General features: G+C 33.0%; 2 protein-coding genes across 2 annotated transcripts; one reads left to right on the forward strand and one right to left on the reverse strand.

Moving 5' to 3' along the window:
- Nucleotides 1-16,768: 16,768 nt before the first annotated feature.
- LOC128191730 (NADH dehydrogenase [ubiquinone] 1 alpha subcomplex subunit 5-like) lies at nt 16,769-17,563 on the reverse strand. The gene is made up of 2 exons (XM_052863964.1): nt 17,476-17,563; nt 16,769-17,233 (listed from the first exon to the last, which is right to left on the reverse strand). Exon 2 carries the CDS (start codon nt 17,195-17,197, stop codon nt 16,838-16,840), a length of 360 nt encoding a protein of 119 aa, XP_052719924.1. The 5' UTR covers nt 17,198-17,233; nt 17,476-17,563; the 3' UTR covers nt 16,769-16,837.
- A 5-nt stretch (nt 17,564-17,568) lies between these two features.
- LOC128191729 (surfeit locus protein 1-like) lies at nt 17,569-23,097 on the forward strand. Its single transcript, XM_052863963.1, has 8 exons — nt 17,569-17,693; nt 18,074-18,298; nt 18,859-18,980; nt 19,623-19,805; nt 20,215-20,335; nt 21,265-21,388; nt 21,885-21,966; nt 22,942-23,097. The coding sequence occupies exons 1-8, from the start codon at nt 17,670-17,672 to the stop codon at nt 23,027-23,029; spliced, it is 969 nt and encodes a 322-aa protein (XP_052719923.1). The 5' UTR covers nt 17,569-17,669; the 3' UTR covers nt 23,030-23,097.
- The last annotated feature ends 1,838 nt before the right edge of the window (nt 23,098-24,935 follow it).

Genomic DNA, 24,935 nt, shown 5'->3' on the forward strand with positions numbered 1-24,935 from the left:
TTTCAACGGAAAACCCTTCTGTTATTCTACTGTTTCTTATTATTATTTTTTTTTTTTTCCCGCAAATTTTGTGCACGAGATTTCTCGAACATTTTTTGTCTGATTGCTATGAAACTTTCAGGGTATGTAGATGATATTAATATCTCTAGACGTTTTTTTCAAATTTTTAAAATTCACTTCCGGTTATGAGTTATTGCCCTTTAATTGAAAATTGGGGGGTCTTTTGTCCAGAGTTGATCTCGGGAACTACAGATGATAGATGCATAAAATTTGGCGAAATTGTCGGTAACATTTTATAATTTTGCTGGCATGAAAATTTTGGTAATTTCTTTGTTAGTTTTTGAGCTATTTGTCGCCAAAGTTTAAGATTTTTTCGGGGCTGAAATTTTGTTGCTTTTTGTATTATAAACTTTAAACTAAAAATATTTTGTTAATACATATAGAACAAAAGTTGTTTAGAATAACGAGAGCTTTCATTTAAAATTAAGAAAAAAGGGCTGGCCCCTATAATTAGGGGTCAGCAGCTCATACACGTATTTTTCTGATAGCAAAAATCGTTATCATTTTATGAAAAAAAATTAATTTAGTTATTGTTAATATATTAAATAATGTCATTTGGTATCAAATTAAACAAGTTTTGTCCTATATTTTTTTTTCAAATTTCATAAAACAAATATGTAAGAATCGTACATGAACGAGTTAATATGTCTACATAGACACACAAGCGAACAAATGCCACATTAAGGCCCAGGCATTTACTGCATTACGTTGTGTTGCGTCTTAGATAAATTGTTGTGGTTCAATTTCATTTTTTTCATCTATATCATTTATGAATTCAATGAACACACATTATTTAAACGTTCTATGTGCAACTATTTGTCGGGGCGCCCCTGTTTGTGACCCCCGCGCGCGCGCGCCGAATGTAAACAGTAACGAACGGCATTGTAGAAAAGAGAGAGCCGTAATGCAGAAGAGAAGTTGTGTATTCTTTCGGTGTACACATGCATTTTCAATTTGCTGTGAAACATATGAACATGCACAGGGAACAATACTACATATTTGTTTAAGGAGGATATTTTTCTCGTGTGAATCGTTTACGAGGAAATTCTGACAGCCACACTTCTGTCGACGATCAGCCGTTGATAAGCTACGAGTAATAAAGGAGAAAAGATGGACATTAAAGTGTGTGATTTATGTGGATGTTACTGAAGAAGGTGAGGCTTTTACTCCTTTTAAAGTTTCTTGTTAACTGGTTAAAATTAAGTATATAGTATAGATGTACATGTAAGTACGTGCACACTGTTGGATGTTTTTGTTATGGTGTGGGTGTTTGTTTACTAACGTGTAATTTTTACATGTTTCATGGGTGTTTAGACTCGCTCGAGGTTCATGGGGGACTGGAAAGGGTAACTGAATTTATCAATTTAAAAAAATAACAGATTGTGAATTTTCAACTCAAAATTCAAAGCAGGGTCTAATTAGAAACATATCATATATTCTTGTGCAGAGAACTCCAAATGTAGTCATGAATACCCTGTAGACATAATTAACTTCAAGTAAATAAAATTGTATACTTCAGACTTCAGAGTTAACATGACTTTAATATCTTTATGATGCCGATCATTGTATCATTAAAGAGGTATAGCAGACCAACGGGTACCCAGTACATGTACTTGTACATGTAGGTTACAAGTTAGAACTATGCCTACCATTCTACCAGTTCACATAATTTTTCTTGTTTAGCAGTTATGATGTGTACTTAAATTGTCCTTGTTAATGTTTTAAATGTAATTTTTTATTCTCTTTTTTTAATCTGACTACTGGCAGTACTGGCGTGCGAGCAGTTCTCGCCGAGGACCATTTCTCGCTGGTGCACTGTTACATCATATTTTCGTATATAATTTTATGTGTTGATAAAATGACGTAACAATACACTGGTGAGAAATGGTACTCGGCGAGAACTGATCGCACACCAATATTGATTAATTATAGACAAAAACTGAAGGTTGCGAGTGTTATTTTTAATTGAACAACATTGTTTAAAATAATTCTTTATATATGTGACGATCAGACCGGTTTGAATACCAGTGCCAGATAGCTCAGTTGGTAGAGCACCTGACTAGAGATTCAGGGGGCCCAGGTTCAAATCCCTTCATTATTTCTCCCATCCTGTTACAATATTGGTGTTGTGACCAACCCCTGGAACTAACAGGGATGATCTTCGAGGGTGAAGATCATTTAAGGGGGAGGAATGTGACGGTCAGACTGGTTTGAATACCGGTGCCAGATACATGTAGCTCAGTTGGTAGAGCACTTGACTAGAGATTCAGAGGGCCAGGTTCGAATCCCACTTTGTTCCGTCGTTATTTCTCCCATCTTTTACATATACATGTATATCAGATATATGACAGATGATTAAGGTCATCACATGTTTTGCAAGATGCAATAAGTGTTAAAAACCTTTACTTTACAACAGAATACATTTAAGTGAATATTTATGTTTCTTGTTATTATTTGGTGTGGTTTTCTTGACAGTGTCGCATAAACAATTTACCCGCTCCTAAAACACAAACTTTCTTTTTGTGGATTCAGCTTACCGCTGATTGGCTGCTGTTGCAGCAGACAAATAAGATATGCACGCACAAAACACAATGAACTTATCAGAGAATGAGTTGAGTTTATTTAAACTGTTGGAATTTGGGTATTTTTTTTTTTAAATGTATACTTGTGACAAAACATATATGTGGTACATACAGCTGTAGCTTTATGAAGAAAATTTTGGTTAGACCATATATACCTATCATGCAAGTAAATGATATTTACAAAAAACTTGCAATTTATGGCGCACGAAATATACGCTAGTTTTATAAAGATTGACATACATGTAATGTACTACATTCTTTGAAAAATATCTATTAAAAATTCTTCATTAAGTTTACTCATACATGTTTTATGCTTATTACACGTAGTATTGTTTTTAAAACATGTAATTTATAAGAAAATAAACAAAAACCCTCGCTAAATTTATTTGCAAACAAAAAATACACAGTAGAATTGATAAAAAATGGTATACCAGAAGCTAATACCAGTACATGTACTTTGACGCTGTTCGGTGGGTAATATTCGTTTGTAATTTACGAATTGAAATATTGACTGTTGCACTACAAGTATGGTAATAAACTCTCTCTCTCTCAAACTCTCTCTCTTTCTCAATTTGATAAGTGTTTATACCTATGAAAATTTTTTAATTTTATATTATGACTTGATATGCAAATTTTTGATCTTGTACTGCCTAAATGTTATGTCATGTATTGGGATATGTCATACTTATTACACTGCATGATCAGTGTATTTTTTACAGAAATACTATGCATATGTTAATGTAAACACAGCTATTACTAGTACATGTCTGTAAACACAGCTAATTATTTTTTTTATTTATTTCAGCTCAAAACAGACTCTTGTTACCACATGGCTTTTACCGGTACCTGTTGATTCTTGTGGGTCAGCTCCTGAGATTAACCTGTCACCTCTATCCACATGCATATTCCTTGTGTTCTACAGACTATTTACTGGTAATTCAAATTAAATCCGATAATGCATGAACAATAATGGAACTTGAAGAAAGCATCATGCCATGTTGTGGTTTGTGTTTGATAAGAAATTATGAAAACAAAATTAAGGCTGTTTAAAGAAATTCATAATTGCTGTGAAAATTTGTTTTTCAATAAAAGTATACAATTATGTTTCCTTTATTTTTTATTTCATAAAGATATTTAGATGTGTTTACATAATTGAACCCCCCCCCCCCCTCTATTTAATTGTCTGCATTAAGATTACATGTAGGATATGTAAATGTACATTTGACTTTGAAATAACATCTGCTATGATAATTACTTTTGAAATGAACAAGAAACAACCTATTTCTACCTTTCTAAGGTATATATGCATAAAAAGTAGAAAAACATGTCAAATTTGAACATTTTTCATTGAAATCAACTCTGTCTCCAGCTACCTGGGTGTGTTTGAATTTAATTCTAATTTAAGGCAGATGTCTAACTTGTAGGTTGTAACTTACTGTTTTAGCATGGTTAGAAGAAGACTAGAAATCAGAATAGATTAGATATTCACTAAATATGATTGTTAGCTTACTTTTTTCATGAAAACAAGAAATCACACGCAGGACAGCTGTCTACCGGTATTTGTTAATTAAAATGGTACAAATCATACAATAAACAAATAAAGATCACATTTTAGAATCATTGATGATTGTTTTCAAATATGTGTGAGAAATGACTCAAGGAAATTGCCACATGTTTCATAAAATTAGGTAAAACATTTCAAACCATGACTTTTTATGAAAATCAAAAGATTGGGGGGTGGGCGGTATACATGTAAGGGTATTTCTAAGTGATGTGAAGCTTTTATCATGATTATATCATGTAGGCATATGTTGTATTGAATAGGGTTTCTTTTTAAAGGTGGTTGAACAAAAGTTGACCTCTAAAAGGTCAGATAAAGATGTTTTACTATGGAGAACCCTGTAAATCTGTGTTTACTAAAGGAAATTGGAAATGGTGGGTTCACTTAAATGGCCATATTTTTATTATACCTCAATGGAATTGGCAATATGTGGTATTCTTTTTCTCAGAATTGCATTAGCTTTCTTATTCTAAGACAAACCGTCTTTTCATAAAAATGTTAGTGTACTAAGTTAAAGATACAAGGAACAGTTTTGGATAAAGTACCGTCAATATTTTTGTAAAATTGAGAGTGACTGTACTTGAAGGTTTATCATTGTTGCGTAGATTCATGAAATGAATTTTAATGATTACCAATAGTTAGAGGGATGTCTCGTTGGAATTGGTAAGCAATATTAAGGCCCCTAATTTTAAGTACATGAGAAGCAGAAATAAATTGTGAAACTTGCGGCTATGACAGATATGTTGACTTTACAGTGAAATTGAAGGTTACAAACGGGAGGTTATATAACATGAAATGTAGGTGGATAGGATATTATATGCCTATTTAGTATTTACTGGGTATGAGGACAATAGCAAGTTTATTGTCCCCCAAGACAGCAAATATTTAATGAGGCAAAGCCAAGGGAAATAGTAGCTGTTGAATGGGACAATAAACTTGCTATTGTCCGAATAGTCAGTTAATTGGTATTTCATTATACAGAAGAAAACTTTATTTGTCAGCGATGCAGAATTTCTTGATGATAAACAAATTAGAGTTAAAATCAAACTTTGTATTTAATGCGGCGATCTTGTTAGGTCAGAGGTGTTCCGAGTTTAAGGTGATATGGTACACTTCCATGTTGTGACGTATTGTTTATCGAAATAAACAATAAAATAAAGTGTAATTATATAAGTACATGTAGTTTCTTCTCAAAAATGGTCACCTAACTCCTTAGCACAGTGGGTTAGAGGGTTTACTAGGAACCTATAAGTCATTAGTTCGAATCCTGCTGGGGTTTTTACAATTTTTACCTTTTCAAATATTTTTAAAAGCTATTTTTTGGTTAAATATTGTAAAATTTGAAAATTCTAAACCGGTGAAAAGTTTTCAATTATATAGTACTTTAATCCACATTAATATCGACAGATGTCCCATACCACCTTAAAAAGGAGGGAAATCAAATTCTGCTAATGAATGGTTTTGATGACTATTCACCATGGGCAGATAGCATGGATACTATTTTAGATAAAAAGGCATGTTTATGCGGACGCCTTCTAGTGATCAATTTGTCGGTCTGTCCATCCGAGATGGCTTGACAGGAGCATAGCTTCTCTCCCCTTGGCCCAATCTGGCTCATACCTCATCCACAGGGTTCCTTTGGTTGAAGGATGTGCAGTGACCTTGAACCATGTTTTTAGGTATAAGGTTAAGGTCATAGCAGAATTATATATTTAAAATCCTTGTCTGGGGCATATCTTTTTTCCCTTTGGTCCAATCTGGCTAATACTCACAGAGTGTCTCTATGGTTAAACGATGTGCAGTGACCTTGCATGAAATTTCTAGGTAACGGGTGAAGATCATATCGGATCATGCAAAAATCCTTTTTTGAGAGCATATATAATTTCTACTAACCCCTATTTGGCTCAGACTTCACATAAGCAGAGCTTTTGAGGAAAGGGTGTGTAGTGACCTTGAACCTATTTTCAGTGAAAAGAAACTGTGAAGGTCATATCAGAATTATATTTTTAAAAATCCTTGTCCGGAGTATATCTTCTCTCCCTTTGCTCCATTCAGCCTCATACTTTACCCACATGATGCCTTTGTTCAAAATATATGCAATGACCTCGAATGATATTTGTAGATGAAGAGTCAAGGTCATATCAGATCACACAAAAATCCATATTTTAAGAGCATAGATATACTCTCCTTTTAGCCCCTATTTGGCTAATATTTTACCTTTACAGAGTTTATTGGTTAATGGCGTGCAGTGACCTTGAACCAAGTTTGTCAATGTGAAGGTCATAGCAGATCTTTTTAAAATTAGTTTTAAATAGTAGATTATTTTCCAAATATGCTTAATCTTGGTCAGATTGAACAAAAATGCATGTATGTTAAGGGGAATGAAATTGAATTAAAAGTTCTATGCCAGCTGGAAAAATTTCAAGTTATAGGTCAAGGTCAAAGCAGAATTCTCTGAAATAACATAAGCGGGGCCCTTTGAAATGTTCACCATTTCAATGTTGTCTGGTTCATAGTAATTTTACATAGAAAATATTCACAGAAGTACAGTAAAGTAAACTTAACATCGATAAGTTTCTGACAATTAATGACGCAACGAGCACACAGTATGAAAGGTCAACCTTTTGAAAAGCAGTGAAGAGGAAAAGTTGCTCAGAATTATGTTTTAAACAAAATTGATTTTTTACATAAATTTTAATTTTGCATTCTGGGTTAAGAAAAAAGATGTTAGTTCAAGGTAAAGTAAACTTGTACCTAAAATGAAGTCAAATTTGTTAAGTCGTACTTAAACACATTGGTTTTTTTGTTAAGTCGTTCTTGAAATGGTTAAGGGTTTTTGGTTAAGTCGTACTTAAAACATTCGGATCATGTTAAGTTGTACCAAGAATCATTCGATTTTTTTTATCTTTTTGTACTTAGGTTTCTTTGTTACTAGATTAAGAACTCTGCTTCTTAGACGTACTTCTAGCGTTGCTTTCGACATTAGCGGAAAACCCACTCGTTGCTTTGCAACGAGCTTTGCTCTAGTTATTATTATTATTCTTTTTTTGTCTTACAAATTTTGTGCAGGCGATTTCTCAGAGATGGGACGATCGATTTCTTTCAAATTTTCAGGACTGAAGCCTCGTTATCTGAAATTTATACCGCTGAAACAGATTTTGAAAATTCACTTCCGGTCGGAAGTTATCGTCCGTTTACGATTTTTAAAAGTCAATTTTGTCTCTCAGGTTTTTCAAAAATGAGCAAAGATAGAGAGCTGAGAATTTCAGAGATGATAGATCTATCGATTTCCTGGTGCACCTCGGTATAAAGAACGTCCGCCGTCACTTCCGGTCGCCACCGGAAGAAATTTTTGAAAAATTGAATTTTTCGACTTTTTTTTTTTTTAACATTTTTCTTTGAATTTTTTACACCTGATAGTGACCCTTTCACTGATTCAGAATATGTATTTTGTTTTAAAATCGATCAAGGCATTCTCCAGCAATTAAGCGTCAAAGTCCTGAAGCGAGAGTCCGAGTAGCTCAGTCGATATAGTCGTGGACATGGCCCAGGCAACCCGGGTTCAAGCCCCGAGTGCCGCAATTTTTTTTTCTCTATTTTTCGCTTAGATCTACGATTTTATCTTTGAATTAATTAGTTTAATCTAATCTATTCAAAAATCAGACGGAAGACCCACTCGTTGCTCGCAACGAGATCGAATCTAGTTAAGGTCTTCCGTTTCCAACGGAAGACCTTATTGTTATTCTTCGGTTTCTTTTTCCCTATTATTTTTATTCTTTTTTTTTCTTCCCATTTTTGTGCACGCGATTTCTCAGAAACGGCTCAACCGATCTCCATCAAATTTTCAGATGTAATAGATAGTGGTCTGAACCTGATAGCAAATTTTTTGCATTGATGACGTCACATCCGTTTTTGAGATATTGAGATTTTTCTAATTTTTATATGGGTATTTTGTCTGCGGCCGTTCTCCTAAACTTTAAGAGATTTTGAGCTCAAATTTCTACGGTTGGTAAAGGAAAGATTGAAGTTTTGCATAATTGTTGTTTTGTATGTTTAGCACTTTTGGCGCCAAAGCTCGCTATGGCTCGAAAATTGACATTAAAAAAGCGTCGTTAATTTTTGTGCTTTTCTCTCTTTATCTCTTTTCTGGAAAATATTTTGTTAAAACATGTAATGTAAAAAAAGTTTATATTTACAAGATCTTCCAGCTGATATCGAGAAAAAGGGGCTGGCCCCTCAAATTAGGGACCTAGAGGGCTCTAAAATCTTTTACCCGTATCTCTTTACCGAGGAATATTTTGTAATAGATTATAGAAGCAAATATGTTTATCTCAATGTTATTTATTCAAGCAATGTAATGGTTTTATTATATATTACGTAATTAAGGGTTTTTAGGGGCCAAAAGTCCAAAATTTCGATCACCCATATCTCAGAAAGGAAAAATATTTTGAAATGCAGTACAGAAGAAAAATTGTTCAAAATGATGTTCTTAACAAAATGCAATCGTCAAAATTTCGTTAAACGGCCCCTAAAAGGAGATAAGGGACCGGCCCCGAAAACCTTCTTTCTCATATATCTCCAGAACGGTAACGAATTTCTAAACATTTGTTGAACCAATTTTGTGTAGAATTAAATAACCTTTCATTTGATATGAAGAAAAAGGGGCTGGCCCCTCAAATTAGGGTACCAAAGGGCTCTAAAGTCTTTAATCTGTAGCCCTTTAGTGAGAGATATTTTGTGAAATGTTATAGAAGCAAATTTGTTTATCTCAATGTTATGTATTCAAACAATGTAATGATTTTATCATGTGTTACGTAATTAAGGGTTTTTAGGGGCCAAAAGTCCAAAATTTTGATCACCCATATCTCAGAAAGGAAAAATATTTTGTAATGCAGTTCAGAAGAAAAGTTGTTTAAAATGATGTTCTCAACAAAATACATTCTTCAAAAATTCGTTAAACGGCCCCTATAAAGAGATAACGGATCGGCCCCCAAAACCTTCTTTCTCATATATCTCTAGAACAGTAACGAATTTCTAAACACTTGTTGACAAAATGTGCTCAGAATTAAATGTCCTTGCATTTGAATCCATAAAAAGGGGGCTTTTCCCTAAAATTAGGGGACCAAAGGGCTCTAAAGTCTTTTATCTAAAACCATTCATAGAGGGATATTTTGTAAAATGTTATAGAAACAAATGTGTTTATCTTATAGTTATGTATCAAAGCAATCTAATGCTTTTATCATGTGTTACGTAATTAAGGGTTTTTAGGGGCCAGAAGTCCAAAATTTTGATCACCCATATCTCAGAAAGGAAATATATTGTGTAATGCAGTACAGAAGAAAAGTTTTTTAAAATGATGTTCTCAACAAAATGCAACCTTCAAAATTTCGTTAAACGGCCCCTATAAGGAGATAGGGGATCGGCCCCTAAAACCTTCTTTCTCATATATCTCCCGAACGGTAACGATTTTCTAAACACTTGTTGAAAAAATGTGTTTAGAATTAAATGTCCTTGCATTTGAATCCATAAAAAGGGGGCTTTTCCCTAAAATTAGGGGACCAAAGGGCTCTAAAGTCTTTTATCTATAACCATTCATGGAAAGATATTTTGTGAAATGTTATAGAAACAAATTTGTTTATCTTATAGTTATGTATCAAAGCAATGTAATGATTTTATCATGTGTTACGTAATTAAGGGTTTTTAGGGGCAAGAAGTCCAAAATTTTGATAACCCATATCTCAGAAAAGAAATATATTTTGTAATGCGGTACAGAAGAAAAGTTGTTTAAAACGATGTTCTCAACAAAATGCAACCTTCAAAATTTCGTTAAACGGCCCCTATAAGGAGATACGGGATCGGCCCCTAAAACCTTCTTTTTGATATATCTCCAGAACGGTAACGAATTTCTAAACACTTGTTGACAAAATGTGTTCAGAATTAAATGTCCTTTCATTTGAATCAAAAAAAGGGACTTGCCCCTTAAATTAGGGGATCAAAGAGCTCTAAAATCTTTTATCTATAGCCCTTTAATGAGAGCCATTTTGTGAAAGGTTATTAAAGCTAGATTAGGTATAATACGTTTATATATCCTAACAATATAATGATTTTCTCTTGCGTTACCCAATCAGGGTTTTTTTTATTGACCAGAGGTAAACAAGTTTGATCTTTTCTATCTTAATTGAAAGAAATGAAAGTATTTAAAAAAGCAAGAGAACTTATAAAAAGCAATACAATAAAGCATAAGTAATTCATTCCTTTTTCCATAACATGTTTTGTTGTCGAAAATCAAAGTTGATGATGTCATATTTCATTCTAAAAATCGAACGGAAGACCTCCTCGTTGCTCGCAACGAGATCGTGTCTAGTTCTTATTATTATTCTTTTTTTTTCTTACCGATTTTGTGCAGACGATTTCTCGGAGATGGCTGGGTCGATTTCGCTCAAATTTTCAATATAAACGTGTTTCCATCTAAACCTGATATATAATTTTTATTTTTTGAAAATACACTTCCGGTCGGAAGTTATCGTCCGTTTACGATTTTAAAAAGTCAATTTTGTCTGTCGGGTTTCTCAAAAACGAGCAAAGATATAGAGCTGAAATTTTCAGAGATGATAGATCTACCGTTTTTCTATTGTACCTCGGTCAAGAGATTGTCCGCCGTCACTTCCGGTCGTCACCGGAAGGTAATTTGAAAAATTGAATTTTTCGACTTTTTTATTTTTTAATATTTTTCTTTGAAATTTTTACACCTTATAGTGACCCTTTTACTGATTAAGAATATGTAATTAGTTTTAAAATCGATCAAGGCATTCTCGAGAAATTAAGCGTCAAAGTTCTGAAGCGGAGTCCGAGTAGCTCAGTCGTTATAGTCGTGGACATGGCCCAGGCGACCCGGGTTCAAGCCTCGAGTGCCGCAAATTTTTTTTTTTTTCGCTTAGATCTACGATTTTATCTTTGAATTGATAAGTTTAATCTTATCTATTCAAAAATTGGACGGAAGACCCACTCGTTGCTCGCAACGAGATCGAATCTAGTTATAGATATTATTTATACGCATGCACTAGGCCATCGTGCTTACTATATATTTATTAAAATTTTACTGTGTTATGTGACATATATGTTTACCACTGCTGGTTATATATGCCTTATCCACATAAGATGTAATGTCCGCTTTAAAGATATATAATAAAATTGCAAGAGCAATATGATAGGTTCAAAAAGCAAATTCGAGAAATTTAGAAATTTCTACGATAAAAAATAACAATTGCTCGGACATAATTCGAAAAATATAAATATAAAACAACTTATCATGGTTCCTAATTTGGAAACATTTATTTTTTGGGGGGAGATGAGATATCATCTACATCGGAGATTTCCAAACTTTATATTTTTCGTAGAAACCACCGGGCAAATATTAATGTTATAGGCACAATATATCATTAGTGATAGGATTGATTTGAACATATTTTTATTGTGTAAGTTACACAAAAGGATTGGAAACAAGTTCTTACAACTTACAAGTTCCTCTCCTAATGATAATACATACAATATATATTCAATTTTCATAGTAATATTACATGTTACTTATACTTATTGACTTTATAATAATTAAATTCATAGACATGCATTTACAAAGTAATTGCGAATATATAGTAGATAACGTTAATATACAGTATAAAAAGCAAACGCAAAAAGGAATTTAATTATTAAATCTTCCAGACTCTTTAATGAATTGTTCAACTGCTGAAAAAAATGCAGTTTGTATTGTAAGACAAATTGTCACTACCCCAAAGAAGCAAATGTGAGTTAATTAAAATTGTTTCTTCAAGCCTATTAAAAAGTAATTCAAAAAGATTGTTTCTTGCATTTACGTAATTCTTGCATACAAAGAAAAAGTGATAAACATCCTCCTTTTGACTACAAATACCATTGGGTGATTCAATAATGTTTTTTCTATACAGATCATAATTTAAAATGCAGTTGTCATGGTTGTGTCTCAACTTGGTATGTAAAATATTAATAGTAAATGAAAAATATTTTGGAGGTTGAGGAATACTTTCAGTAATGTTTTTCTTGAATATGTTGAGAGACGTTGCTTCCCTAACTTCTAATAATTTAAGAGAATTCCATTTCCGAATGGTGTCAGGTACAAAAGATATTTTGTGAAGTTCTAATCTGCTGATTGGAACACTATAATTTTCGCTATTTCTTGTGTGATATATTGAGACATTTTTTGTTACAGGAGGAATAATGTTGCTCAAGTACTCAGGTACTTGATTTGTATGAATTTTAAACATGGTTATTAATTTAGCCTTATTTCGTCGACTGACCAGAGGTTCCCAGCCAGTTTCTGTGTAGAGAGATTCTGTAGATGCTAAAATGGGTAAACCATTAACAATCCCTGCAGCACCTAATTGAACTTTTTCTTATCTCTCCATGTCAAACATATTGCAACCGTCCCATACTACAGAAGCATATTCAAGAACCTAGAGTAAACTTTAGTTTTTTCAAAAGTCCTAATTTTTTGTATGCACTGTTTACTATATTATTAATATATTGATACCAACTTAAATTAGAAAAAAGTAAAACAAGATGTCCGTGGGTTGAAACATAGTCCAGTTGACACCCTTTAAAAAAATAACTTCTACATGTTTCTTTGTGAAAAAACAGCTTTTGTTTTAGACGGATTAAATTTCAATAACCAATTGTCAGAGTCGCTGAGAATTTTCAGATCATGATTCAATACAGTTTCAATGTTTTTAGTATATAAATCACAATGCTGTAATGAATTATCATCAGCATAAAGTCTACAAAATGATTACATATTCGTTGCTACATCATTAATGTAAATAAGGAATAAAAGTGGTCCAAATACTGACCCTTGTGGAACACCAGCATTGATACATAACGTTGATGATAACTTGTTTTTGTACATTACCCTTTGTGTTCTATCACTTAAGTAACTGTTAAACCATTGTAAAAGATGCCCACTTATACCATAAGTTTGAAGTTTAAAAATTAGGGCTTCGTGCCACACCCTGTCAAAAGCTTTCGACAAATCACAAAAAATCATACAACACATTTTCCCATCTTCTATACTTTTGACAGTGCTATGATATGTTTCTAATAGTTGGAATACCGTGGAAGGATTCAAGTATACATTCAAATGCAAGGCCACTCTTTTTTAAAGTTTTAGTAGATTTTAAAATTTAAAAGACTGGGTATCTAACTAAAAATTACATTAAACAAAAACAAATCCTCTAGAAATTCCAGCATCAAAATTTACAATAAATGGTTTCTTAGGAAAGTGGCTTTTTCGAGTTTGTTTAAACCGTGACTCGTGTGGCAATGATTTGGCCTTATAAAGGGTGAAGAATTCTAGTTAGAACCATTTTTTACACTAGACCTTGGACTTTCAGTAGGACGTACATGTAACCAACTACTCCTTGCATCAAAACAATTAAAAATGACGCTGGTTTCAAGCGAAATATGCTCCGATTGCAATTGGTAATCTTAGCTCAAAAGTCAGACACATCTTGTTGATTTCAAAGCTAAGTGGATACTAGTAGGAATGAAATAGACAGGCCTACGTCACATTGCCGTGTTACAACTACCTCAAAGTCGAAGCTCTTGTTAAAATGGTTCTATTTATGAGGAATCTCAGTTTGTGATACTAGTATGCCAACATCCTGATATAGTGATATAGTATAGAATTAGATTAAATGTGGTCCCGAAATCAATGATTGAAGGAAACATGGGGGATGCAATGTTCTAAATAAGAATACTAGTACAAGTATAGTATTATAGGATGTGATCAGTGGAAGTGAATTTACATGAGTTTTTATGCGATGAAGCATGGAAAGAGAGAAGTAAAATTTACTTCACTTGAGAAATTTTTTCTCGGTGAGTGACCTGACCCATAGGCATATGGCTGAATTTGAAAAATATGTCCTTTCTGATATATTTCATTTTATCAAATCAAATATACAACATGACTAAAGTAGTCATGTTGTATATTTGATTTGATAAATATACAAAGCAGAATATCAAATCATCTTACGGTTTCTGTGCGTCGCTCCCTTGATTAATTGTTACTCGTATACATCAGTGCTACAATTAGCAAAGGATTGCAGTTAATATAAAACTGTAGGAGAGTGGTCGTTTCTAGGCACTTCAGCCGCATATCAGATTATCATTCAGTTTTATGGACATTTATAGAAATAGCGTGGTTTTTTGCGCTCAGCTAGACTGGTACACGTCATTGCTAGAGAAGACGAGAGTTCCCTGGGTATTGGTAATTCCACATCCATCCTGAAATTTCCTTAAATTTCAACATCGTTTACTATATTTCATTTTAATTCCATCTGAATATTGATCGAACTGAATATAAAACTGTATCTTAATTCAAACAAAAAATAATAATTATTCGCAAAAACACGGATAGTTCACTTCGTTTTAAAAAATCCAAGAAAGTTTTTCTCCTTGTCACTTCTATATATAGGTCTAAGTGAATATCATGGATCCCCTGTGGGGTAATAATATTTCTGTTCAGATTAAAATTACAGACTAATCTCTGATAGCAAAAATTAAGAAAAAAAAGTTGTCTTTGTACGTCGTTTTAGCTGTCACACTCCGCAAAACTCGTTGATAAAATGATATTTAATTAACTTAGAATGAAGCGAAAATCGCGACCTTGTTTTAGGCGAATATAGGGATCAGCACCTAGTACATGTATGTAGGCACAAAGCGTTGTAAAACATCAGCATTTTGGAGGAAAAAAAATTCATTATCAAGCTATTTTAGCTTTTGCGCGGAATAAACATTCTTGTCAGTCTTTGTCTACAATCCAGATCAAATAAATCTAAAAACAAAGAATTGCATTCAAAACTATTCGTCAGACTTGCATTTAATATACAGGGGGCTCTCTCTCTCTCTCTCTCTCTCTCTGCAGGATGAAGAATATTAAAAGCGACTCGATCAGTATCAACGTCATGTTGAAGTCCACATTATTTCATAAGTTTGATAAATTGTGCATCGAGAATCTCTTTCTCTTGCTTGGATACCTTTTCCAAAACAATTTTTTTAAATTTATTTTAATATTGGAAAGCCATTGCACAATAAAAATCAAAGGTTGAGAGTTCGATCCCGCGTTCTTGGAGTTCGAACGCTGAATTCAAAACGCGTTTAATTCACATAAATGAAGATTTGATATTAATAATGAAACAATTTTTCAAAAGTTTTCAAAATCTAAAACTCATTGTATCTTACGGCGAGATTACGTTAATTGTACGCTTTCAAGATTTAACCAACGTCGGCCTCTTATGACGTTATTTTGTCCGAGTGGCATTTTCACGCATCTCGGGATAAAAACACAACCAAGACTTTTCTACTCACACTACCCTCTTATCTTTTTTCAGGAACCAGATATATTTAGGGATCTGAAAAAAAATTTAGGCTTTGATCTTAAATTTTTTTTCAAACCATGACCTGGTCTTACTGAGTTCGAAAGCGATTTTAAGTGAGTAAAATTATAACAGTACATGGCAATGGCTTAAAAGGTAGAATAAGAAGAAACAGAGTAAATAGATAGAATACATTTACATAGGAAACGACTATAATATGAAAGCGAATTATAGACAGTGAAAAATATAGTATTTTTGATATTATTGTTGAAAATATGGCTACTTCAGAAATTGTTCAAATAAACTGAGCATAAAATGGATATGCATATACCAGCGTTTAGATTGACATATTGTAAAAGTATCTCTTTTTTTTTTGGCAATGAGACTAACTGTTTGTTTGCATCACAGTTAAATGTTTTTACTTATGTGAGTGTTGTACGTGGCCTTTTACCCTCTTTTTATACGTGTAGATAAATGAACTAAGAGTTGTTTTAATTACTGATACACTAGTTCATGTTGTACCCAGCAATAAATTCAACTGAACAAAAACAAATACTGATGGTGGTATTTGTGAGCAGAGAAAACAATGAATTCTTTAAATTGAAGCATTTACACATGCATACTTATGCATTACATAAGCAGTTATATATTTCATAATTATACTTATTTTCACTGTACTGCAAATTGTATTCAATACCAAATATGTACACCTCAAAAGAATTGATGATAAAACTAATTCTTACCGAAGTATAACAGAGAGATATTTTGCCTTTGCTAGGGTGCTCTGGTATACAAATGCAACACTCTAGTAATCAGGCTGGAGGGTTAGCCACTAGCCAGTGTAAGTAGAAACTGGATTGCACTCTGTATCTAGATCTATCATATTTTCCTCCTTCTTTCAAAATAGAGTTATCATTCCACAGAGCCATAGCCCCTGGGGAAAAGTTCTATAAAGACAATCTCTCTCACCCCCACCCCCAAGAATACCCAGTATAGTATTGTGGCTGCCAATTGCCAAATGTAACAGATACAGATATAGCTTCTGCTGAATTAGATCCCCTGGTATACAAACCCAGCATCATAGCAATCAAGATAAAGGGTTAACCCACTTTCCAGAGCTAGTACATATACCATACAGCTAATATTACGACAATACCTAAAAATTTTCTTTTGTATCACTTTTAATTACACAATGTACATACGTCCTTATACAACAAATATTCACAATCATTTTAATTTGGTGGCCAAGTCCACTGATCTTTTGGAGCTTCTTCGTGTAATGGTTCCCATACCCTCCATTTCATCATTTCCCTTGTCAATTGGAGTTCCCTATCAGCTTGATCCAAGGACATCTCAATGTGTACATCCCCCAACAGCTCTTCTAGTTTCTTGACATCCTCCGTTGCCTTAACATGAGCAAGCTTCTCACGATACAATGGCTCAGAATGCTGCCGATATACGCTCTCTGCAGGGAATCTAACAAGTGTTTGAATAATTTTCTCATAGAGAATTGTTAATCTACGATGAGGGTGCTCCACTTTCATCATTCCTGTCAAGCCTGTGCCTAGTTTCCTCATGTAAGGGTACGACATTTTCTGTCTTTTTCAGGCACCACGTACCCTAGTACCCTGTAAAAATACAATGGCAATATTATTATCATTACTAACACAAAACACAGTGTAGCCAGATAAGGATGTGAGGCATATTTATTTCCATATTAAACAAGAAGTAATCAGGTAATAGAAAAACACTGATCACTTGCAATGAAATTCGAATATCTTATCAATTTATGAAATACACTATTTCTTCTAAAGTCAATTTCGCAAAACAAAGCACACAAACAAAAACGAGCGAATAGTGAAATACTCACCAACAATAAATATTTTGGTCAAGGTCTTCGTTCTTCGTCACCAATTTTGTTAGACGTACAGTGATTGGTCATACGGAATGAATTATCCAATCAGATAAAGTCAAAGAAAACTTTGAAGGGATAGACCCAATTTGTTTTTCTAAAACGAAAGAGTTCGCAGTGAACACCGGGACAGTGAGTCTGAGACTGAGAGGATGTCTAGGAATGTGTTTTCAAAAGTAATTTCTTTTATATTGAACAGTTTAATGGTTCTTAATGTGATCTGAAGACAAAACATTTTATATTATATTTATGTAATAATTTCGAATTTCCTCGCTCTATTATTTCGAATTTCCTCGAAAAATCTTTCATTAAATTTCTATCTTGTCTGTGCACGTTTAAAAAAGCTAGAACAATGTTATTCCATTTTTTATGAATTTGTTTGGAAATCCAATTTAATGTTAAATATTTTCTCACCTTGGTATAAATTTTATCTAGAGTCACCAAGTCCTTTCTCATTTGTCAGAACTTACCAGACCCAAAATGACAGACTGACACAGTGAGACTGTCATTACTTATTGAAGTTCTCATTGGTTTAAATTGAATTTAAATTTCACAGGGAATACTCCCACATTGTCAGAAATGCCACCGAGCTTTGAGATGGACCAACCAGATGGAAACATTTGTGACCACAGTCAGAGGTCAGATAAAAATTCCAAAGAGACAGATGTCAGCACACGCTAAACCAGTCCTACAGAAGCCGCCACCAATCAAGTTTAAGTCAGCTCCTCCACCAGAGGCGAAATCAAATGAATTAAGCACACTTTTAAAAGTGGTTTTAGGCGTAAGTGCCTGGTTATACTCTATCATGCACAGATTATTACCATTTTCTAGATTTCTTGCTTATTGATTGTTATCACATATCAATTTAATCATATTATTGCATCTCTTGTTAAAAAAAACCAAAAACCCCACATATTTTGATAAGTTTGAATGTTTTGCAAATGGAAATGCATGGATAAACATCAGTAATAGTTCTAACGTTGATGCATGTGCAGTAATGGTAATTTCAGTTTGTTTTTACTCAACATTTATAATTGTAGAGCATTCAATAAAATCTGTGAATATTGAATACTAGTATTCCAGTTTTAAATTCAGGATCCTAATTAAATACCATCATTCATTGCAATTGAAAAAGTAGAAAATGCAATAAACATGCAATTAATATTTAATTACTTTATTGTTACATTTAATTTTTCATTTTTGATACATTTTATTTCCTTGCAAATGCATGGGTATAATGATGCTCCAATGAAAAAGTATAATTATTAAAATGATTATTTGAAGGAATACAACACATGTACATTAAAATTCTCAGTAGTAATTTTAGTCATTTGTTTTCAGATGTTTCCCCTAACTGCCTATGGACTGGCTTACTGGCAGTGGCAAAGAAGAAAATGGAAGATCAATCTGTTGAAGACCATTGACGAGAGAACAGCAGCTGACCCTGTACCACTCACTGATTTGTGAGTGAAATTCTCCTTTCTTTCCAGATTTCTTTAATATTTCATTGCACTTCTGTATGAATTTAAAGAGATTTGTTCTTCCCTTCAAAACAAGAAGATGTATTTTTTAAATCAATTCTAGTTGATGGTACACTTTGTATAATATTTTATTTTTAAATAACAAAAATTACATTAAGGTGAAAACTTTGTGATAAATAAAATGTACATATAACAATGTGGTATTTTTTTCTAACACAAAACAATGTGCATGTACACATAAAAAAAACTGCTTTTCCAACCTATACAAGTTGTACCCATGGGAGGATCTGGGGTGTGGGAGGTCCAGAAAATTAAAATTGATTAAATTCTCACAGTGAAATTGACAATAGACCTCAGACCCTCCCCCCTTCCTCTGGGGCACCTAGCTATCCTTAGAGACAGGGATTCTTTTGTAGGTAGGGAATACCAGGTAATAGATGTTTATGAATTTCAAAATGAAAATACTTCGATGAGTTGGTCCAAAGTCAGTAAGCATATGCAAGAATAACCATAGGATTTAGACAATGAAATAATCTATTGCAAATCATTAGATGCATAACAATAACATGTATTCTTTTTTTTTTTTATTAACTTAATTATTTTGACTGGTTTCTGTTTTATTAGATTGGACACAGCTGATATGAATGATTTGGACTATACAAAGGTATGGTTGGAGGGTGAATTTGACCACAGTCGGGAGGTCCTGATAGGTTACCGCCCAAACTTCCAGCCTGATAGGACCCCAAAAGGGTTCAAAGCCAACTTTGGTTTGTTGGTTGTGACTCCTTTTAAACTGAAGGACACAGGGTGTGTGAATGTGCATGTCTTCTTTTCTGGTTTCATTGCCTTGATCTTTAGTTATACTGTTAAAGCTGTTTTGAATTGTCTAATGTCTTAGACTAATTTACACTTGATATACACTGTAGATATACATGTATCCCAGCACTGACAAAGACATTTCTCCATGATATATATCCTCATTATTGTGTATCAATTTTCAAGTTCTTGAGCTGGGTCTTCATAAAACATGTAATATGCAGTTAATTTAATATTTTAGCATTGCTCTTGAATACATGTGGTATGTACTGAGTTTAGGAATCAGACTTCTTAATTTTTTATGAAAGAGGCAACAATAAAATAATACAGTGTGATCATTCTTTGAAACAACTTTTTTAAATGTGCATATAGTTTTATAACATGGCAATTTTATTTGTAGACATGAAGTCTTAGTCAATAGAGGCTGGGTTCCTGTGGCATGGGAGAATCCGGAGACCAGAAAAGAAGGGCAGATAACTGGGAAAGTCAAGATATACGGGATGATAAGAGCTCCAGAGAGGGTATGTAAGGGTGTATTACGGTAATTAATGAACAAAAAAAATTGTCTTACTGAAAGGCTTTTACAAAGATAGCTGCAGGTCTGTAGCTCCTGGTCTGAATAAATTCAGATGGAAGACCTGAGAGCTTTCATTACCAGTAGTTCTTTACATGTTAAATGTTGCTATTTATGGTGCTCAAAAACTTGCACTAGTTTTGAACTCATTACCAGATATTTTTATTTCCAAAACATATTCCATACAAATATTTGATTCCAAAATACTTCTTGGACATTTTACTACAGGTATCATTACTTTACTTGCCTCTGATATTCTTTTAAACACCACCACCAGTAAAGTGAAGTGGTGTAGTTTGTTTACCTGTAAAAAATGGTGACTCTTGATCTGCATGTGAATTTAACATAGGGTACTTTATTTTCCAAGATCAGTTAGCATCTTTAAGAGAAAGTCTGAGGCAAATAAAGCAACATAGTCAAAAGTAAATTGTCTGCAAAATTAATGATACTAGTTATTCAACAGAATTTTTGTATAAATAAGGTTAATCAGTCCAAAACTAGTGCAAGTTTTTAGCAAACAAGAAACTGTAGCTCCCAGGTCGCTCATTCAAATTTTTACAGATCTACAGCTATTGCAAAAAAAACAAACCCAAAATAACCCTTGAAGCCATTTCATTTCAAAAGTTGAGAAAGGGGTGTTCTAAGAAAAAATTCTTTTTTATCATTAGGGATATTTTTCCCAGTAAATCTACAGTTCTCTCACAAAAAATGTCATGCTTAATTTAATATCACTTTTGAAATTAAATGCAGTTTAGCCACAGTAACTCACCTGTCAAAGTTATGAAAATTTGAAAAATATATGTGTTTATAATTTGTACCATTTTGTAGTGTGTAGATGTACATAATAATGTATCAGTCGAGTGTGTTTTATTTCAGAGGAATCCTTTAGATGTAAACCCCACCCAGGATCCCAAGAATCCCAGACTCTTCAGTAACAGAGACATTAATGCTATTGCTAGTTACTTAGGAACTGATCCTGTGTTTGTAGACTCTGATTTAAGTAAGTTCATGTAAACGCATAAAAGGGTATTACATGTATTCTGTATATTAAGACAAATGACATGCATCAGTCAATTGCCAAAGTGAAAGAATTCATCAAAAGCTGTTGATGTACGAGTTTCAATAAAGGCAATCAGGGTTAAAAATTTAAAAGCAGAATTATTTAAAAAAAAAAATTGTGGCTTGTACATGATAAACTCAGAAAACTCAGAAGTCTGTGGTAAGATGGATACTGTGGAATCTAAAATTATCAATTTCCGAGGTTTCCTGAGTAGCCCTCATTGACAAATTTACATCCTCAACAAAAAACATATTTTGATTGAGTTAGTTTTCTTACTGAAACTGAAAACCAACGCATCCACAAAATTACAGCTCCCATGAATAAGAAAAAACCTACAATCCACGAAAATTGGACCACTCAAATTTAAATGATTCCACAGTAAGTGTTTAAAAGTGTTTTCTAGTGTACATAATAGTGTTATTTCTGTTATCTTTAGAGAGCAGTGTAGAGGGTGGACCTATAGGGGGACAAACTAATATCAAGTTCAACAACAGACATATGGAGTATGTCCTCACGTGGTAAGTTATGTTATTATACTTTCATGTTAAATACTGAAATCTGTGATTGGTTTAGACGCAGTTGGTAATCCATTCTATAAACCTCAGCGTTAGCAACACACTTGGCAACGGGTAACACAACGAATTGTTACATGCGCGTAAATTTTGCGCATACGGTTCGCAGTAATCTATATAAAAGCAGTAAAATTTTCTTTAAAATTAAGACATTCAGTATAATAAAATAAATAGTGCCTGTTTGGGAGGGTAACAATGGTTGTCTCGGGGTGTCAATTTCAACAGTTACCCTCCCAAACAGGCACTATTTATATATTATTAAGTTACCATCGTAAATAATATATACTTGATGAATAATTTGAATTTTTAAAAATTGTTAGAAATTTTAATTTATGCTGATATATATATGCTTCATAACAGTGTTTTTTGTTTTTAACTAGTATACACATTTTTTAATGGAAAAAAAATATGCATTAGACATAAGTACTTACTACCGGTATATACTGTATTATAAATAATAATTTATAAGACATAGATACTGTCCACACAAAAGTTAAGAATTGCTCTTTTCATCTTATCAATTGAAATAAAAATGTTGGCAATGTTTTCTTGTCATTCTTACAAGTGGAGTGTTAACTAATGTTCTTGTCCCAATGCATATGTTGAATAGAATCATATTCCATTTGAAAACTGTACACATTGTCATATCATACAATTTCATCGATCTTAAAAAATTGTTACTCTATGAATCTTGTTATGGTCAACTTAATAATTTTGTCTTTTGTCAGTTTGCTTAGTTTCTTAATCAAAAATTGTCACTGTATACAGGGTTATTTTCGCCCCGTATAATTTTCGCCCTACTACACTTGCAAACAGTTTCACCCCGTCTTGAATTCACCCAGACACAGTTGTTGTTAAAGAGAGATAATATTGGACATGATTTTTTCACATTTGAACGATACTTTTTTTCTCTATTTGCAGGCTGTCTCTGGCTATTGGTATGTCCGTTCTTTGGAGAAACCAAGCTTTCCCTCGGGCACTTACAAAGAGATACACAAGAACAGTTTGATAATATTTATTTGTCTGTTTTATTATTAAAGTTTTTTTTGTAAAACCCATGTCGTTGATTTGTTTTATTTCCTGTCACAATTTTTATGTGGCAAAATTGTTTTAACACTTTGAAGTACTATTTTTTTCTCTCTGCAGTTTATTTATAAAAGTAATAGTTTTAAAATATTAAACAGTAGGTTTTTATATGGTATAAACCTTTGATGTTATGTCATGCAATATTTAATACTGGTAGGACATCGGTACCTGTTTTCAGTTTTATACGTGTAAATATTGTATAAAAAATGTTAAAAATTAATTCATTTGCCTAATAAATGCCCATACTGTTGGTCATTCAAATGCAGCTACAGGTTTCAGTGAAAGAAAGGACTGATTTTTTTACTCGTACAATCAGATAAGAATCTGATTCTCGATTTTTAATCAGATTGAACAATAGGATTTCTGTAAAATTATAAGTTTTGATAAATTCCACTTGCATAAAGTTATATCTCATTTATGATAATAAATCATGCATGCACTACCTAAATGTCTTCCTTGCACACATATTCCATGATGCATGTAGCTCATTGAGATGAATTTGGGTACGCTATGCTATACCTCCCCACCTGCGTCGCTGCCCATGTCCAGGTTTTGGAGCAGGTCCTGTATCTAAGTTCTTATACTTGTCCTACATTCAACAAACATGCGTCTGGACCCACTTATAGACTTAAAAGACTTCGATAGTCATATATAAGTTACTACTGATCTTAATATCTTCAAACTTGCATAGATAATGAGTTTTATAATAGTAATGCACTTGATAGACTTGAATGCTAAATCTGAGCCATATAGGTTTGGAATGCAGGTTTTTGAAGCAGGTAAAAGTTTTTTGGAGCCCTTTGATGGCCATATCTTAGTTTCTGTTCATCCTATCTTTATGGATGGTGCATCTTAAAATTCTGGTGTACCGGTACTTGACATATTTTTATGCTGCATCTGAGCCATGGGTTTTGAATGCTGGAGAAGGTTAAGTTTTTTGGAGCTGGTTAAACTTTATGGAGCAGGTGCCCTTTGATTGACAAATCTTCTTTATTTCTGGTTCAATCTTTACAGAATTTGAATAGACGATGCATCTTGTGATACTGGTGCAATCCACATGCTTGGATGCTGAATCTGACCCACAAGTAGGGGATGCTGGTGGAGGTTATTAAATTCAGGTCTTTGGAGCAGGTTACATATTTGTGTAAACAATAATTATTCATTACTTCTTCAAACTTGCCTTGATGATACAACTACTGGGTATGTGAATGAATCAAAGAGGTAGCTTCGGATTCTGAGAGTGATCTTGATTATATACATCTTGATGCTAAAAAAAGGCAATTGAAGATTCTAGAACATTTTAAATTGTACGTGTAAGGATCAGAAGTTTGAAATGGTTATAAAAGATGGAAGTAAATTATGTCCATTCCTAGTCTGACTCAAACAGTTAATTTAATCATGGATGTTTAAATAAAGGTAGCTTCAAATGCAGAACTTGATCTGGATTATCTTGTACCTGGAGCAAAATTAATGTAAATTTTCTTATTAGTAAAATGTAGTTGATAGATGTGCATGATCATTGATTTATATAATATATCATATGATTCCTATTCCTAGCTGTACGTGATATTGAATCATATGTGTTTATATCATAAAATGATATTATAAAATATGACGTGATAAAGTATTGTATCTAATAATGTGATATCATATCATATCATCCCTATTTCAAAATATATGATACAATTAGATATTGTATCACATTAAATTGTATGATATTGTTTGATATAAAATTGTAACATATATGATATTGCAAAAATTATGAGATAATATTTTACACGATTATTATATGATATAGATAACGAGTAAGATAGTATCATACATGTATT

The sequence above is a fragment of the Crassostrea angulata genome, chromosome 7 (assembly GCF_025612915.1).
Source record: "Crassostrea angulata isolate pt1a10 chromosome 7, ASM2561291v2, whole genome shotgun sequence".
NCBI classification, from domain to species: Eukaryota; Metazoa; Mollusca; class Bivalvia; order Ostreida; family Ostreidae; genus Magallana; species Magallana angulata.